This window comes from Typopeltis vanoorti, chromosome 6 (assembly GCF_054136105.1).
Source record: "Typopeltis vanoorti isolate ZY-2024b chromosome 6, IOZ_Tvanoo_1.0, whole genome shotgun sequence".
Lineage (NCBI taxonomy): Eukaryota > Metazoa > Arthropoda > Arachnida > Uropygi > Thelyphonidae > Typopeltis > Typopeltis vanoorti.
Genome location: NC_143554.1, coordinates 72,390,562 through 72,406,604, shown reverse-complemented (window position 1 = coordinate 72,406,604; position 16,043 = coordinate 72,390,562). Strand labels below are relative to the sequence as shown.

Sequence of the window (16,043 nt, the reverse complement as noted above, 5' to 3'; positions counted from 1 at the left end):
GTAATGAAATTTCTTTTAAAAAATCGCCTCACTTTAATCTTTCGAAACTATTATTTGTAACAGCATAAAATGGATTTTGTTAAAAGCCATTTTAAAGCTTTTAACAAAAGATTGATTTTTGTTTTTCAGTACTGAGAAATATACTAAAACGTCAGTTATCCGTGGGTATTGGGGGATACTAAAGCTCGGATAACTGAAAAATACGGTTCATCCAGATTACGTTTTATTAAGTTAATACATAAAAAAACTATAAAAATATGAGATAAATATTCTCATATTTGTAGTATGTAAATAGAAAACTGAATATTTTTAAATTAATTAAGAAAGAAAGTTTGATATTTCTTTGTTTTCTTGTAGCATTATTTGTTTTTTGTTTTATAGTTCTTATTCGTCCATGAACTTGTGAACCTCCAATGTAAATCAACATTATCTTGCATAATCATCTTGAATGTACACGAAATTAAGAAATTACGTAACATTTCTGCAGCTGTTCTGGCTTCATTACAACTTACTTTGCAAGTTGATTGTAGTTCCTCATCATCATTCTCGTAGAGAGAAACATTTGATCCTGCTATTGGCGTTGGATTAAGTCATCGTCAATCATTGTTTCATATCCTGCTTCCTTTTTGTCTATATTTAACCACTCCTTAATATTTTCCTCGTGTAAGTCTTCGCACCCCTTTCATATTTTGAACTGATTTTAAAATATGAAGGTCGATTTTTACACTATTGTTTTGAGTCTTCCAAATTATTTTCAGCGATCACAAAGTTATCGGGATATGAATGATTTTTCTATTGTTTCTCTTTTAACGTTTGCTGTACAGGCTGCAGAGATAGCATCATTAATTGTCAGGGATATCCAATCCAAAATAAAAGATTTTTCTCTTCCGTAGAAAGCTCAACATCGGAGGTTCGCTATACACTCGTTTCATAGTCTCAATTATACCTTGGTCCATAAACTTAATTAATGATGCTACATTTAGCAGAAGCGAAATAGCGACAATTTCTCCATTTTCTGCAGAAAATGGCGAAAATGGCTCTTCTGATGGAGCATAGAATGTATGTCGAGAAGAATTTTTTGAAAGAAATGTTTTAACTTGAGGAACGAATTTGTATTTCCACCATTTTTCGAAAATATCCCAGTCATCCCTTCAGATTTATGATAATAATATGCTGGAATATTTGTTGGGTCTTTCAAACTTCCGGCAGAGTTCGGTGTTTCCACTATAGCCAATTTTAGATTATCTTCTCCTGACGTTTTAGAGCATCACAGATTTGTTATTCTTTATCTTGTATCTTTGCGTATTTAGCATCCTGGCATATTTTTTTTCTTTTACAGATGCTAACGTGCGAGTGGGCATTGCTCGCTAATAAAGTTCTGTTTCATCAGCATTGTAAATTTTTAATTGTACAAGAGCCATCTTTAATAATTGTTGCTAATTCTTCTAGAATAACGTTGCTCCTACGTTATTATCACTGAGCTTTTCACCCTGTATTTCTAACTCCCTTATACCATGCCTCTCTTTAAATCGTTTTAATCAACCAGAAGAAGATTTAAATTTGCTCGTATGTCTAATTTTTTTAAAAAATATTTCGCCTTACTTAAAATCAGCGGTCCTGATATTGGAGTTCCTTCAGCTCTTTCTTTTAAAAACCACTTTATAAAACCTTCTAGTTGTTCATTTATAGCACCTGTGAACGATTTATTTTGTAAATGCAAGCAAATTAAAAAATGGTTTTTAATTATGTCCCTTGACTGCCCATCTGGCGGCAGAACCGGAAACCGCAATAGTGATGACAAATAAGTTCAGCTAGAAGAATGATGCAATATTGTTTATTTATGATTTTATGATACAAATCTGTTTGAAATACACGGGAATGACTTTTTTATTTTAAGAATCTACTTGCATAGACAAGTTAAAAGAAATGAAATTTGCATGTACTACACAGAACCATGGTTACTCCAATTCCAAGGATGACTGAACCCCGGATAATCGTCGTTTTACTGTATCTTCAGAATTCACGTGGCTCTTATTATGCAGGAAATAAAGTGATGCCAAAAATCAGCGAATATTTGTGAATAGGTCAGTTTTTATTTGGAGAGCAGCATTGTTTCCATTTCAAATAATTTCGCTTCTTTTTATTTCGAGCTTTATTTCGGAAGCAGAAATAGGGAGATCAAATTAGTGTTCTTGAATTTGAATGTTCAAAAATACTATTTTATTTAACGAATTCTACGAACAGAGACAATTCCCTTATATCCATATGTGTTATGTTTTTGAGGCAATCACGGTGAATTTCTTGTATCAGATTTCTATATTTTATTTAAAAACCATTGTCAACTTACCATTCTGATAGGCTGCAGCAGTAAGCACAAATCCTTCTGCTTCGAAAAGTCCATAACCAGAGGTTTCGTAAAGGAAGGTGAAGTCCCCAATAGAATAATAGGACAGCCGCTCATCACCATAGGTAACATTCTAACACAATATCTGTGGAATATTATTTAAAATCTACAAAAAATAATAGCTTCTTTGAAACGTAATCCATTCTGAATGTGATTTAAATTAGGTTTATCGTGTAAGTTTTGCATATAACAAATTACTATGTAAATCGAGCTTTTGACCAGTAATCTCTTATTACTGATGTGAACTGAGTTTTACCACGATATCAGTGTCAGTTATTTGCGATAGTTTTTTTTTTTTATTTAAGTTAATTGTTTCGAATTCAGTTCCGTATTATTAATAATACTGCATCATGGTTCTTTATTTATGTTACTCGAAATATACCGTTCTGATGAAACGCGGCAAATTATTTCATTATATGTAATTAATTTTATTATTATTATTGAAGTTATTGAAAGTGTGATATTTTCCTTTTCATGCAAGCACCTCATTTCACGATTAATTCAAGATTACCTCAGCTAGTTCTTTCGAGAGTTTTATGAATTCTGTCATTTTGGATCCTAAAGGGCAGTAATAAACGCTATTTAGTTCGATTTCCTGCAAATTGAGTTCTTGCTCGTTCGCTTTTTTTGCACAAATTACGGTAATGAGATCCTCAGTTTTTAAATGGCATTTGCAGATCTTCAACTAAGACTGAATTAAAAGGTGGTTTACTTATAGCTGACATTTTTTCCCTTGATGAGCAATTATGAGTTATAATATTGGTCTGCCTGCGTTCTCATTCTCAACAACTCAACCCAGTGCATAATAACTTTCCATCTCTCAGATTAAATATCGTGATATAGAAAGCTACGCCATATAATTGCCATCGTAAATGATGTTTTGTGCGTATTTTGAAACTTCATTTACGTAACTGTTTTTAGTGAATAGAAAAAAGTTCACAGGTTTTTAACGATCAAGTTTATATATTTAGAGGTGCATTTTTGAAGGGGCACTATATAGGTTGTCTTCGAAGTAATTTAATCTTATCAACATATAATCCGAAGAGTCAGCTTTTGTTTTCTATTTTGTTCTGATAACAAATTCGAAATAAATCTTGAATCGATTATCGCTATATGTGAAACTACCATCCAAAAGAGTTGAATGCTAGTTTCAAATCCTAGAGCGCTAGGAATGATGGAAGTTTTTTTTCTACCAGATTTGTGCTGCAAGTACGAAGTTCCATACATTATAATAAAACACCATTTTCATGCAATATGAGCATTTGATTTGTCGGTGGCAATTTATAGAATAATCGTACAATTCTTCAGTTGATATTTTAGAGCTAATCTATCTGAAAGCGAACAAGTGGTAATGGCTGACTGCCTTCCTGTTGTTTCTTCTTCTTCTTGAGTATCTGAAATTGAGCAGGTTCTTCTTTTAGTATCAGAAACTTTTCTTCCACTCTCTTCTGTTCTGAGCCTTCTCTTTCAAGGTGTTGTACCCGTCTCCATTCAGCATGTCATCTAGCATTGTTTTCCTTACTCTTCCTCTGGGACTTTTTCGGTCTATTTTTCTTTCGATGGCATCTCTGATGATTCCATTCCCTCTCAGAATATGTCCAATCCAGTTTCCCTTGCTTCCTTTTATCCTCCTTAACAGACATCTTTCTTCTTCTACTATTTTTAAGACCTCTTCATTAGTTATTTTATCTGTCCATTTGATTTTTTCCATCCTTCTCCAAATTCACATCTCAAAGCTTTCCAAAAATCTTAATTTTTTCTTTCTTCAATGTCCAAGTTTCAGCTGCACAGAGGGCAACCCTCCACACGTAACATTTTATTAGTCTTTTCTTTACGTTTCTATCCATTTTACTTCTGAATAAATTCCATTTTCTATTAAAGGCATCTCTTCCCATCGCTATTCTTGCTTTTATGTCACTTTTACATCTTCCATCACTGCTAATAACACTTCCTAGATCTTTAATATTTATATTCATATTTGCCTCTTTCCTTGCAATTTTCATTACCTTTGTTTTTCTGATGTTAATTTTCATTCCATAATTGATACAGGATTCCAATAATCTGTTCAACAGATGTTGTAGTCCTGTTTCAGTATTTGATAGTAATGCCTCGTCATCTGCGAATCTTATTGCAAATATCTGTCTACCTCCGATCTTTATTCCTTCTTCCGAATTTTCCAGTGCTTCTTTTAACATTGCTTCGGAATACATGTTAAACAAAATTGGTGACGAAGAACAACTTTGTCTTACTCCTCGTCCAATGATATCTGGTTCTGTTGTACCATATTTGTGTCTCACCATGGCAGTTGTCCCATATATAGTGAAGTAATTAGCCTTCTGTCTTTCCATTCTATACCAATCTTTTCCATTACTTCCACCCTCTTCTCGCATTTTACAAAGTCAAAAGCTTTTTCAAACTCTCTATAACAGATATTAACTTCTTTATTCACTCCCAGCCTTATTTTACTTACTCTTCTTAACAGTCCAATCGCATCTCTTGTTCCCCTACCCTTCCTGAAACCAAACTGATCTTCTCCAAGAAATTCTTCCACTTTAGATGCAAATCTTCGTGTTAAGATTCTCATAAGTATTTTTGATGTATGGGAAATGAGGCTTATTGTTCTAAAATCCTTGCAATTCACTGCATGACTTTTCTTTCCTGTTACTTATTGGTACTAAATTAAAAATAGCAGAATCTAAACTTTACCGATTACAAAGTGACTATTTGGTCCGTTTAGTATTCTCTATTGCCTTTCAGGTCTTATTTGATTAATCAGAAGAGTACGAGGTGCAAATTCATGCTTTAATTTCAAAGAATACCACAGGCCAATGTTCTTCATTTGAAGACCCACTAAATCGTAGTATCTCTCTGATATTAAGTATAATTCTCCAAGTAATTCTTTAAATTCAAATGTATTCGATGTTTTTATTTTTATAGGCTTATTCTCAAGTATTAAGCGCCCTTCAAGGCGTAAAATATCAAATTGATTTGGTGGGGTAGAATTAAAAGAGCCGTTCTTTTTTAAGAATTTCTAGCGCATAATGTTAATAACTACCTTTAATTTATTAGCCGTAGGGTTATGAAACTTGCTTTTTTTTCCTTAATGTGTCTATTGCTTAAAAATAATGATTATGGTCACAGATTTATAATATATATTTTGGTGATCTGACTGATCAGGAATATCTTATTTTTTTTATGAAGAGGACGGCCATTTATAGAGGACGGGAAAAAATTTAAATTTGTTCACACAACTGATGTTTCATTGGTTTTGCTATTTTGTAGGAATGAAATTATTGGTTTCCTTTTATTAATTGTTCTCTAATTCTTCTTTTCTCAAATCCAAACCTAGAAATATTACGAACATCTACGCCTCTTCTCTGCACTACGATTGATAACCTTCTCCCAGCAGAACTTTAATAACGTCAAATTGTAATAAATATGTACCTCATACACAAGAGATGAAAGAGAAACAATTAGTCAATTGACTGGATGAAGTGCCAAAACGAAGACGTATAAATTAATTCTGCCAAGGACGAGATGTTATCATCGGTGAATTGTATTTTTTCATAACGTTTAAGAATTCTTTCATAAAATTAACTTTTGTGCTTTTTTTAACTAGTCAAAACTTTCAAAGTTTAAGGTAATAAGCGCTATTTATGTTAAGGACTTCGGTTATGTTAAGGAAGTCACCAAAGATGTGTATGCATTTTACCACGATACGGCCAGTGTGTCACGTGTCTGTATCGTGGTAAAATGCATACATATCTTTGGTGTGTATATACGTCGGTTGCAGGTTGGGTGCAAGCGATTGATAGGAAATGTAAATCGCTGGGTGGGATCGGGCTGTGCAGTGAGATGTCTAAAACTTCCCAGTTGTAACATCGTAAACATTCTCTGTGTGTGTGTGTGTGTGTGTGTGTGTGTGTGTGTGTGTGTGTGTGTGTGTGTGTGTGTGTGTGTGTGTGTGTGTGTGTGTGTGTGTGTGTGTGTGTGTGTGTGTGTGTGTGTGTGTGTGTGTGTGTGTGCGTGCGCGCGCGATACAGTGCTTATGTAGCATAATGATTTTTCGGCAGTGTCGAGTTTTTCCTTCATTGAAAGACACTACTCGGCGTTTGAACTGGCATTTACTAATTAGTAGTAAGCTGACATTTTTTTTCTTTACAGGAGAGTAAGAACAGCTTAACAGAAATCTTCACTTTACTTCATAAGACCTACTTTTCTTATTATTATTTAACTATGATGGTCCAGATTTTTCTTCATAAAAATGGCCCATATATATATATATATATTTTTTTTTTTTAGTTTTATGAAAAAAATTGAATGACTAGAACCGAGATTTATTTAAAAAGGTTTTAATATAAACACATTACTAGTTTCGGCCTGTAACAACTTTCTTCAGGTGACATTATAAAAGAAAAAACAGTAAACATTGAGGGTTAAAAGACTATGAACAACACAGACTGTCTTTATACATAATTAGCATGAAAACGTTGTAGTTGTATTTGAAGCTGTTCTTTCATTTGTTGCATTGTTGAGAGAGTGCGTGCTTGCTGCATCACGTGAACGCCAGTACATGATTACAGCTGAATGACTATCTGGGAGGTTGTAGCTTAAGGTGTTATTTAGATGAACAGGATTGAAGATGATTTCTCTCGATTCCACAATTTTTCTCTCTATTTCGTCACTGCAACGGAAGATGTTTGTAGATTTTTCCCAGCAGACTTTATGACTTTGGTTATCATCATTAGGATTAGCCGAGAAGGGGATATGACTTGATAATGCACTTGCTCGCTGTCTCTTGTAAGTAATGTCTCTCTCGAGCAAGTGCATTATCAAGTCATATCCTCTTCTCGGCTAATCCTAATGATGATAACCAAAGTCACAAAGTCTGCTGGGAAAAATCTACAAACATCTTCCGTTGCAGTGACGAAATAGAGAGAAAAATTGTGGAATCGAGAGAAATCATCTTCAATCCTGTTCATCTAAATAACACCTTAAGCTACAACCTCCCAGATAGTCATTCAGCTGTAATCATGTACTGGCGTTCACGTGATGCAGCAAGCACACACTCTCCCAACAATGCAACAAACGAAAGAACAGCTTCAAATACAACTACAACGTTTTCATGCTAATTATGTATAAAGACTGTCTGTGTTGTTCATAGTCTTTTAACCCTCAATGTTTACTGTTTTTTCTTTTATAATGTCACCCGAAGAAGGCTGTTACAGGCCGAAACTAGTAGTGTGTTTATATTAAAACCTTTTTAAATAAATCTCGGTTCTAGTCATTCAATTTTTTTCATAAAACTATGTATGTTAATCGAGTCAATGATCATTCTGTCACATATATATATATATATATATATATATATATATATTCATTTTTAATATTAACTGATTTAAAACCAGAGAATTATAAAAAAATGAAATTTATTTGAAAACGCAACATGTTTCGTCGAGATTGACTTCATCAGGCGTTAAGAACATAGAAAGATATTTAAAAAGAAAGAAAGTTATAATATTCGACTGTGAATTACAGTTATTATGAACTTGAGCTCTCAATGTTATATATATATATATATATATATATATATATATATATATATATATATATATATATATATATATATATATATATATATATATATATATATATATATATTCTTTATAATAGCATTACTGTAGTGTATTAAATACATCAAGTGATGGATTGTTATGAATAATACATTTCAAACAAAGGAGAAATGCTAAGTCTAGCAAGTTCTAATCGATGTACACGGAAATCGAGAGGCAGCGTTCACTGCCCTTCAAAAAATACTTCTTATCGCTGCGATAACAAATAAGGCTACGTTTCGTTGACCAGTGCCGCCACCATCAGAAGCAGATAAAATTATGTTTACATTCTGTTGTTCTGTTCTAGCTTTCATTTGTGTGAATAGTGTCTTTAAGAGTATGAAGAGATCCCACGAGACGAATCAAGAACACCATTGGAAGTTACGTGTACTCTTGATCATGCGTGGTAATTAGAAAAGAAGATAAAATTTCCCTATTTTTATGATCTTTCCTAATTGCTTGATGTGCTCCACAAGCAAATAATTTCAAAAATATCTCCCGACTACCTGTTAAATATCAGTAAACATACCATTGCACTTTTGAAAAATGATATGCCGATTGACATTATTGTGGGAGAAGGGAACAAAAACTTAATTCATTGACACTAACTCGGTATCTTGTTTCTCATAAGAAAAGAAAACATTTCTCAAATGCTTGATTTAGATAATAATCCAAATATTCACATAAGCAAGGATTCTAAATACTTATTGAAATAATCTATTTTTTTGTTATTCACCCTTTATGTCTACTTTAGAAACTTTCCTTTATCACCATTTCCAAAAAGATTACATATGCCGTTCTCTTCCTTTCTAACCCCTATGTATGTAATATTGCACTATGGATTATAAATTGTGGGGAGAATTATTGTAAAACAAGAAAGGAAAAGTGTCATTTTTCATTCATGACATTATCGTTCTTTTAAATAAACTATTCCTATGTTTTGAGATCCCTCAAGGGCTTACTTTAGTGAGTACGGGAGTGGCGAACCCGGGGAACCTGATGCTGCACCATGCCTTATTTCATGTAATATACATCTGTCATATTATCTGTAGACTAGTCCCTACTATTCTTTCTTCTTTCTTTATTTCCTTCTTGCTACTCCCCCCCCCAATGCTATTTAGAGTTGGGGGGATATTTCCTATTTTAGTTTTCTTCATCTCTTGCAGTGAGAATCTACCTTCCTTACCTAGTAGACTGAACAAACACAGAAAAAGGCAATGGTTAACCATTTCTGTATATATTTTGCCAAGAAAATCTTATGAATATAGGCCTACGTTATTGTAATGCCTTCGATGCTTTCGATGTCTTCTGACCCAGGTCAGAAGGAATTGAAACAATTGTAAATGGATGTCAGAAGAAGCTATTCAAATAGCAGAGGAAAGAAGAAAAATGAAACCTCAAAGAAAAAAAGAAACGGTTAGACATCTGAGTGCAGATTTCCAGAGACAGGCTAGGAAATATAAGAACAAAATCTAAACAAAAGGTGCTGGAGCTTATTGTGTTAATGGAATTATTGATGAGGATGAAGTAGTGAATATGTTGACTGAAATGTTAACTGGCCTAGAGATTAAAAAACATCAATATTCATGCCAATTCCAAAAAAAAAAAAAAAAAAAATTCAAATCCCAGAGATTAAGAGAATTATAGAACCATCGTTATAATTTCTGTTTTTATTTTATTTTTTTATAAGAAAGCTTTTGATTATGAGGATCACAAAAGACTGTGGATTGTAATGAAATCAATGGGAATTCCTGAGCACCTGATTCTTTTGATAAGAGAGTTGCATGACAACCAAGAAGCTTCAGTTTAAAAACCTTTGGAGAAACAGTGTTCGCGTCGAAAAAAGGGGTGTGGAGGGTTATATAATGTCGCCCTGTCTTTTTAATAATTATAGTGAATATATTATGAGAGTGGCTAACTTAGACAAAGATCCAGCTGGAATTAAGATTGGTGGCAGAAAAATAAATAATTTAAGATATGCAGATGATACAACTCTCATAGCAGAAACTAAGAAAGATCTGGAGCGGTTGATTATATTAGTTAAAATGGAAAGTAACAAAGCCGGGCTTAATTTATAAACATCGGCAACAAAAATTATGAAAGATAGAGGTGTGAGAAAGTCCACGAAAGTTAGAATTGTCAGAGAAATTGTATTTCCAGTAGTGAATGTATGAATGTGAAAGTTAGATTACTAAGAAGAAAAATAGAAAGCGAATTGATTCATTTGAATTATAGAGGTTGCTGAGGTTATCAAGAATCCCGTGGACCGAAAGAATGACCAATAAGAATGGATTCTTATTGGCATTCGTTTCACTTTGAGAGTGTGTAAAGACAGAATGCTCCTTATAGGTGATGATTGCTAAACAGAAATTGATCTACTTTGGACATATTATGATGTCAATCTGATGAATCATTGGCCAAGGCACTTATGTTGGGGAAGATTGAGAGAATGATAAGAAGAAGAGGAAAACCTCAAAAGAGTTGGATGGACAAAATAAAAGAACTTACCAAACTTAGTCTAATGTCCATATTAAACTTATAACATATGATTGCTTATTTGTCTACGTTTAAGAATCTTGATATGTTAATTCTTAACGATAGAGGAAAAAAATCCTTTCAAAAATATTAAAATGGTTAATGAGGGACTGATCAAGATATATTCAAAAAAAAGCAGTACTTACTTTTATTATAAATAATGCACTCACATGCATTGTACAAATTGACAAAGAAAAGATAAAAGACAGTGGTCCAAGTAATAGATGATGCCATGTTTCTGTGATTACTGATGAAACTACAAAATTCTACTGAAACTGGCCTTTTAAGCGCACAATTCAAAATTCGTCCAAAGACTGCTGTAGAAGAATACCGCAATTTAAATATTATCTGAAATCATATTCTGAAATATACTTCACAAGGAAAACAATCGTCATAGAAAATATCTCCATTAGGAGATAAGACATAGTTTTCCAACAGGTCATCAGCATCAAAAATGACCTGTTGGCCGATCCCTGAAAATGATAGCAATAAAAAAGATATTTTAGGCTATTTACCATTGTCTGCAGATAGAGTGTTTGTCTGTTACCCCTCCTGGAATGTAATTAACCTTCCCCTTGGACATTTCACATTACTTGCATTTTACTGCCTTTTGATAACTCTTTCATGTTTTGATAAATCTGTCAGATAAGTCTAAACCATCCTGTTTGAATATCATGGATTGTACGGCAGCCGAAATGCAGAATATATCGACCTTAAAAGTATCTGAAATGTTGACTTAATGCCCCCCCCCCCCACACACAGTGACTATTCCTCCTAATGTTATAAAATAATAACCTTTACAATGTGTGACTACAACCGTAAACATTGTAGTTTCACTTTAGTGACTTGAAAACTCATTTCATTAAAGGGAAATTGGTTTTTAATCATGAAATTTGTGATAAATATAATTTCCTATTTTAATGAGAATAGATATCATCATCAATAGCTTTTTTGAGTCCACTGTTGGATGAATGCAGCTCCATTTTTGTCGATGTTGTGCCTTTCTGATCCATTAATGTCCATAATATCTTGGTTACCGGCAAATTCATCGAAAAACAGTTAATCGAAAGACAATTCACCGAATGCAATTCATCGAACAGCAATTCATCGAAAAAGCAATTCGCCGAATAAACAATTCGCCGAACGGCAATTTAACGAATGGCAATTCGTCGAAAAGGCAATTCATCGAATGACCAATTCCTCGAATGACAATTCATCGAACGACAATTCGTCGAAAATGCAATTCATCGAAAAAACAATTCACCGAAAAATTTTCGATGAATTATGAAAGAATTCATCGAAAAGTCATTTTTCTTGCAAACTATTGTTTAGAAAATGTTCAGTAACAATGTGGAACGTTACTCATGATACAGACATCATATGGAAGCGGTCATTGAAACGTAATAATTATTTTCTTGCATTTTAGAGCATTTAATGTAAGTGTACATCCTGCTTCATTGTACAGTTAGCGATTTATCTGTAGGGAAGACAGGAGTACCGCATGCACTTATCTCCCGAATAACCTCGAAAACATGTAATTGCAGTTAATAAGGGGAGGAATAGGCTAAGAAATTCGTTCTACCAAATTTTGCACTTGACATCCTTGATAAACGTAGGATGCTGAAGTCCTTTTCAGCAATTTCATTAAATGAGCTGTAGAATTTTTCTCTTCTCGGTTTCTGCAGTTTTGATGAAAATAAGTTTAGGATGGAGAACTTTTTTTTATACATTCACGCCAAGTTTTTTTGTGGTCTTCCATTTTCCAGAGATGAGATGTTTCTTAAAGTTGAGTTTTCTGATTTGGAATTTTCGAGTTGGTTCGAAAAAATGGCTCAACAATGCGATCATGCATGATCGCATTGTTGAGCCATTTTTTCCATGAGGAGACGATTACGAGAGTGGCATACCTAAATATGCTAGAGAAATTTGTGTTTCCCCAGATTGAGAATGTGTAGGGCCTCATTTTCCAACATGATGGAGCAACTCCACATTATGGTGACTGCGCGTATCCCACTGCTTGTGGCCACCGCGCAGTCCCGATTTGATTCCGATGGATTTCTTCTTTTGCGTATATTTATATTTGTGTATAAATAATTAAGTAAAAGAGTTATTTTCCCAAATGATTACTTTTTCCGATTTTTACATATGGCTATGTTCGTGTCCGAACAATTCATCGCGAGGAAAAATCAGAAAAATTCATCTCGCGAACTATTGATTGCAGAAAAAATTCGCTGAAAATGTTATTCGCTAGAAAATTGAAATGATATTGCATTGATACCGATATGAAAAGTAAATGCAGTGAAGATAAATTTCGTAAAGGCGTAAACTTTTACTAACGCATAAACTGAACAAACTTATTTGCCATCGCAATACATAAATGTCTTTTTACCGTATTCAGTGTTAAACAAAGCCACCTGTTTTTCTGGCTTCTGCATTATAGCATCTGTTGAAGTGAAAGTTTCTTTAATGGTACATGGACATTTTCATCGGACAAAACAGAAGTAGTAAAAATTTATCAATTCCTGAGTAAAAATGAATACTTCTCTGTGTTATAAGAAGTTGATTTACAACAAAATATTAGCATTTTTTTATTTTTGAGATCTTCTATTATTGATAAGACATAAGCGCTGCTGACAGTAAAAAAATAAATAAATAAAATAAAAAAAACCTAATGTATTGAGATTAACAAATTGTTCAATGCTAGCAATGTTGAGTTCTTTCCTCATATCATTGTTTTTAATATGATATTGCCATTGATGCCCTCTATTCACGCTTCTAATCTTTCTCTCTAATATCTGCGGTCTCTAGACTGATAGTGTTTTTTTTTTCTAAACCAGCTTTCAGATCCATAATTTTTTAAAACTGGTTCGAACACTGTCTTGTATACAGCTAGTTTTAGTGTTTTGAATAATTTCTCTAATTCCATGAAACTTTGTTCTTTTTCCTTCCTACCATACCAGTTTTGCTAATTCTGTTGTCTATTTCCATATTTAAAATTTTAAATTTGCCAACTTTACTAAAAATTGTGCCTGAATAGCTGAAATATTATGCTTCTTCTGTAAGTTCTCCATTCAGGATGCAGTTCACATTTCGTCTTTTTATTGTTGATTGTTATACCAAATTTAATACAGCATTTATTCAGTTTATTTAGGCAAGCAGACTTATACTGGATTTATATGAGAGTATATATATATATATATATATTTTTTTTTTTTTTTCTTGTAGGATGCATATTACGATAATATCCAGTGCGTAACCATTGTAGATATGTTGAAAATATAATATGAAGGATATCATATACAGAATGATTCAAAATGTATGCTTATTTTGAAGAATTTCTAATGCTTACGCCCCTCTCCCCTCCTTATTCTCTCCTGCAATTCGATTACATAACCACTCTAAATTTCTACAGGTTTGAAAAGTTTCCAGATAGTATTCAAAATCTCTTACTTCATTTTACCATTTTGACAAAAGAAATAAGAGAATAATATTGTTGTACCGTGCAGATTCTAATTCTGTACTCTTTCTTTGCCATCTAAAATCAACTGTTCTACTGTCTGCTGAAATTATTTGAAATTTTAGAAACACTATGCTATTTTTTCAACGTGTAAAACTGCTTATATGCATACCACAAAAGAAAGTTCAGTAGAAAGTTCAGATTTTTGTTTCTTTTTCTTAAAATAATCTAAATATTTTTACTTCTACTTCAGATGCTGGTTGCTATTTCTGAAGTAAAATACGTCTTAGAAATACTACGTCTTAGAAATATTTGATAGTAATCCTCTTAGCTGGAGGAAAAGGGTAAAGGCTTAGATTACTCTGGGTGCTACTGAGAAAGAAAAGAGAGGACACTTAGCCAGAAGGGACACTAAAGTGCCTCAAGCTGTAGTGCGAATTACATCAAGAATGTCGTGTTTTGTTTTCAATTGTTGATTAGTAGACATCCTAACATAGAAATAAATATAGACATTTCTTTCACAGGCTGATACAGTATTTATCTAAAATAAGTTCTTAATTTATAATGATCAGTTTCATTTTTATTATCGAAAAATTATAAATTATTTCTTTCAATTATCTTGAAAAAGAAGATTTGAATTGTTTTTGAAAGAAAAGGAACATATGCATAATCTTATTTTTTGGTGGGGCGGGGGGTTATAGACTTATTCAATCTGCAGATATTTCAGAGAATTTATTTTATAAATCGTTCGCAAAACAACTGTTACAAACGTAAATCACTTGGGGAAACATGTCCAATCATTTTAATGTAAATACAACAATGCCATGTATCTAAACTGGAAGAAAAAAATATTTATACAAGAGTAATAACGTCTAATAAATCTGCTGATGCTAGAACTCTTTCATAAATAATTTTTTTCTGACATATCTCTATTAGTTATAATGTAATCAATCTACAGATTTTTGCCCTCTTGTATTCTACCATCTTATGGGCAGTAATTTCTTCTTTGTACTACAAAAAAAAAAAAAAAAAAATCAGTCAACAAGAAAAATATGTAATATTTTCTTTTTCATTGGGTGAATTTACAATGTCCTTTCTTTGTGTTTTGGAAGGAAAGTGTAAATGATTATTTTCTTACTATTTTTGCCATTATAACATCTGATACAATTAGTATATCTGAACTAGCAGAAAATACATACATATCAATTTAAATCATAACCTTTAATTTCATTTTGTAATGACCAATTATACAGGGAAACCAAAAAGATCACAATATAAAGAAAAAAATTAGTGATATGATTAAAGAATTTCATTTTATTCTCTATAAAGCAGAGTCGCTCAAGCACGTCCTTCAGGAAATCTTCAAAACATGATTTTGAACAAAAATATAACATAATCTTGAACCTCCGCAGCCTGTTTTTTTCAAAAATAATTCAAATATATCAAATAACTATCGTGAATTATTTTTTTTCGAGAACAAAGAAAATGTTTTGTGGAGTAAGCGATTAGAAAAAAATTAGCAAAAAAATAAAAATAAATAAAAATGAAATTAGTGTTCCAAGGTAAGGCAATATTTAAATGAAGAAACTATGCAAGAACCTTTATTTTGTCCAGGCATTAAAATTGCTTTGTACAAGAAAAAGAGAAAATAAAAATAATTTCTATATTTTTAGTTTATCCAATATAACTAGGATTCAGTTACCCAGCATAGAACGAGGAACTGCATTCCTTGTTATAGACAACTGAGATGCAGCTATGAGCGTGAGATAATCCCATTAACTGTTCTCTTCAGCGGGAGGGTTTATCACACCTTCTAATGGATATGCTGGCCGAATTGCACTTCTTATAACTTCAACAGATAGCATTCATCGTATCCAGATTTATCTGGACGCCTATAGACGTCCTGACCGTTGAGGGGGGGGGGGGTTAAACGAGGAGGAACTGGTACAATTAAAAGATGACGTCGAATCAAATGGCGGGGAAAGTTCTGCCAAAGATTATGATTGTGATGAGTCCGTTAAAGAATTCAGTTTAA

At 32.8% G+C, this 16,043-nt stretch overlaps 1 protein-coding gene across 5 annotated transcripts in view; it reads right to left on the bottom strand.

Moving 5' to 3' along the window:
• The window catches only part of LOC150105544 (uncharacterized), a 61,954-nt gene that overhangs the window by 16,765 nt on the left and 29,146 nt on the right, over positions 1–16,043 (bottom strand). For 3 of the 5 annotated variants that reach the window (XM_090394878.1, XM_090394880.1, XM_090394879.1), the window contains one exon: positions 2,348–2,510. In XM_090394878.1, the coding sequence (XP_090251004.1) occupies positions 2,348–2,476 (129 nt within the window). In that variant the 5' untranslated portion in view covers positions 2,477–2,510. Of the gene's footprint in view, positions 1–2,347; positions 2,511–14,727; positions 15,020–16,043 lie in introns of those variants that run through there. The other 2 variants (XR_016548489.1, XM_090394881.1) reach the window with 1 other exon arrangement.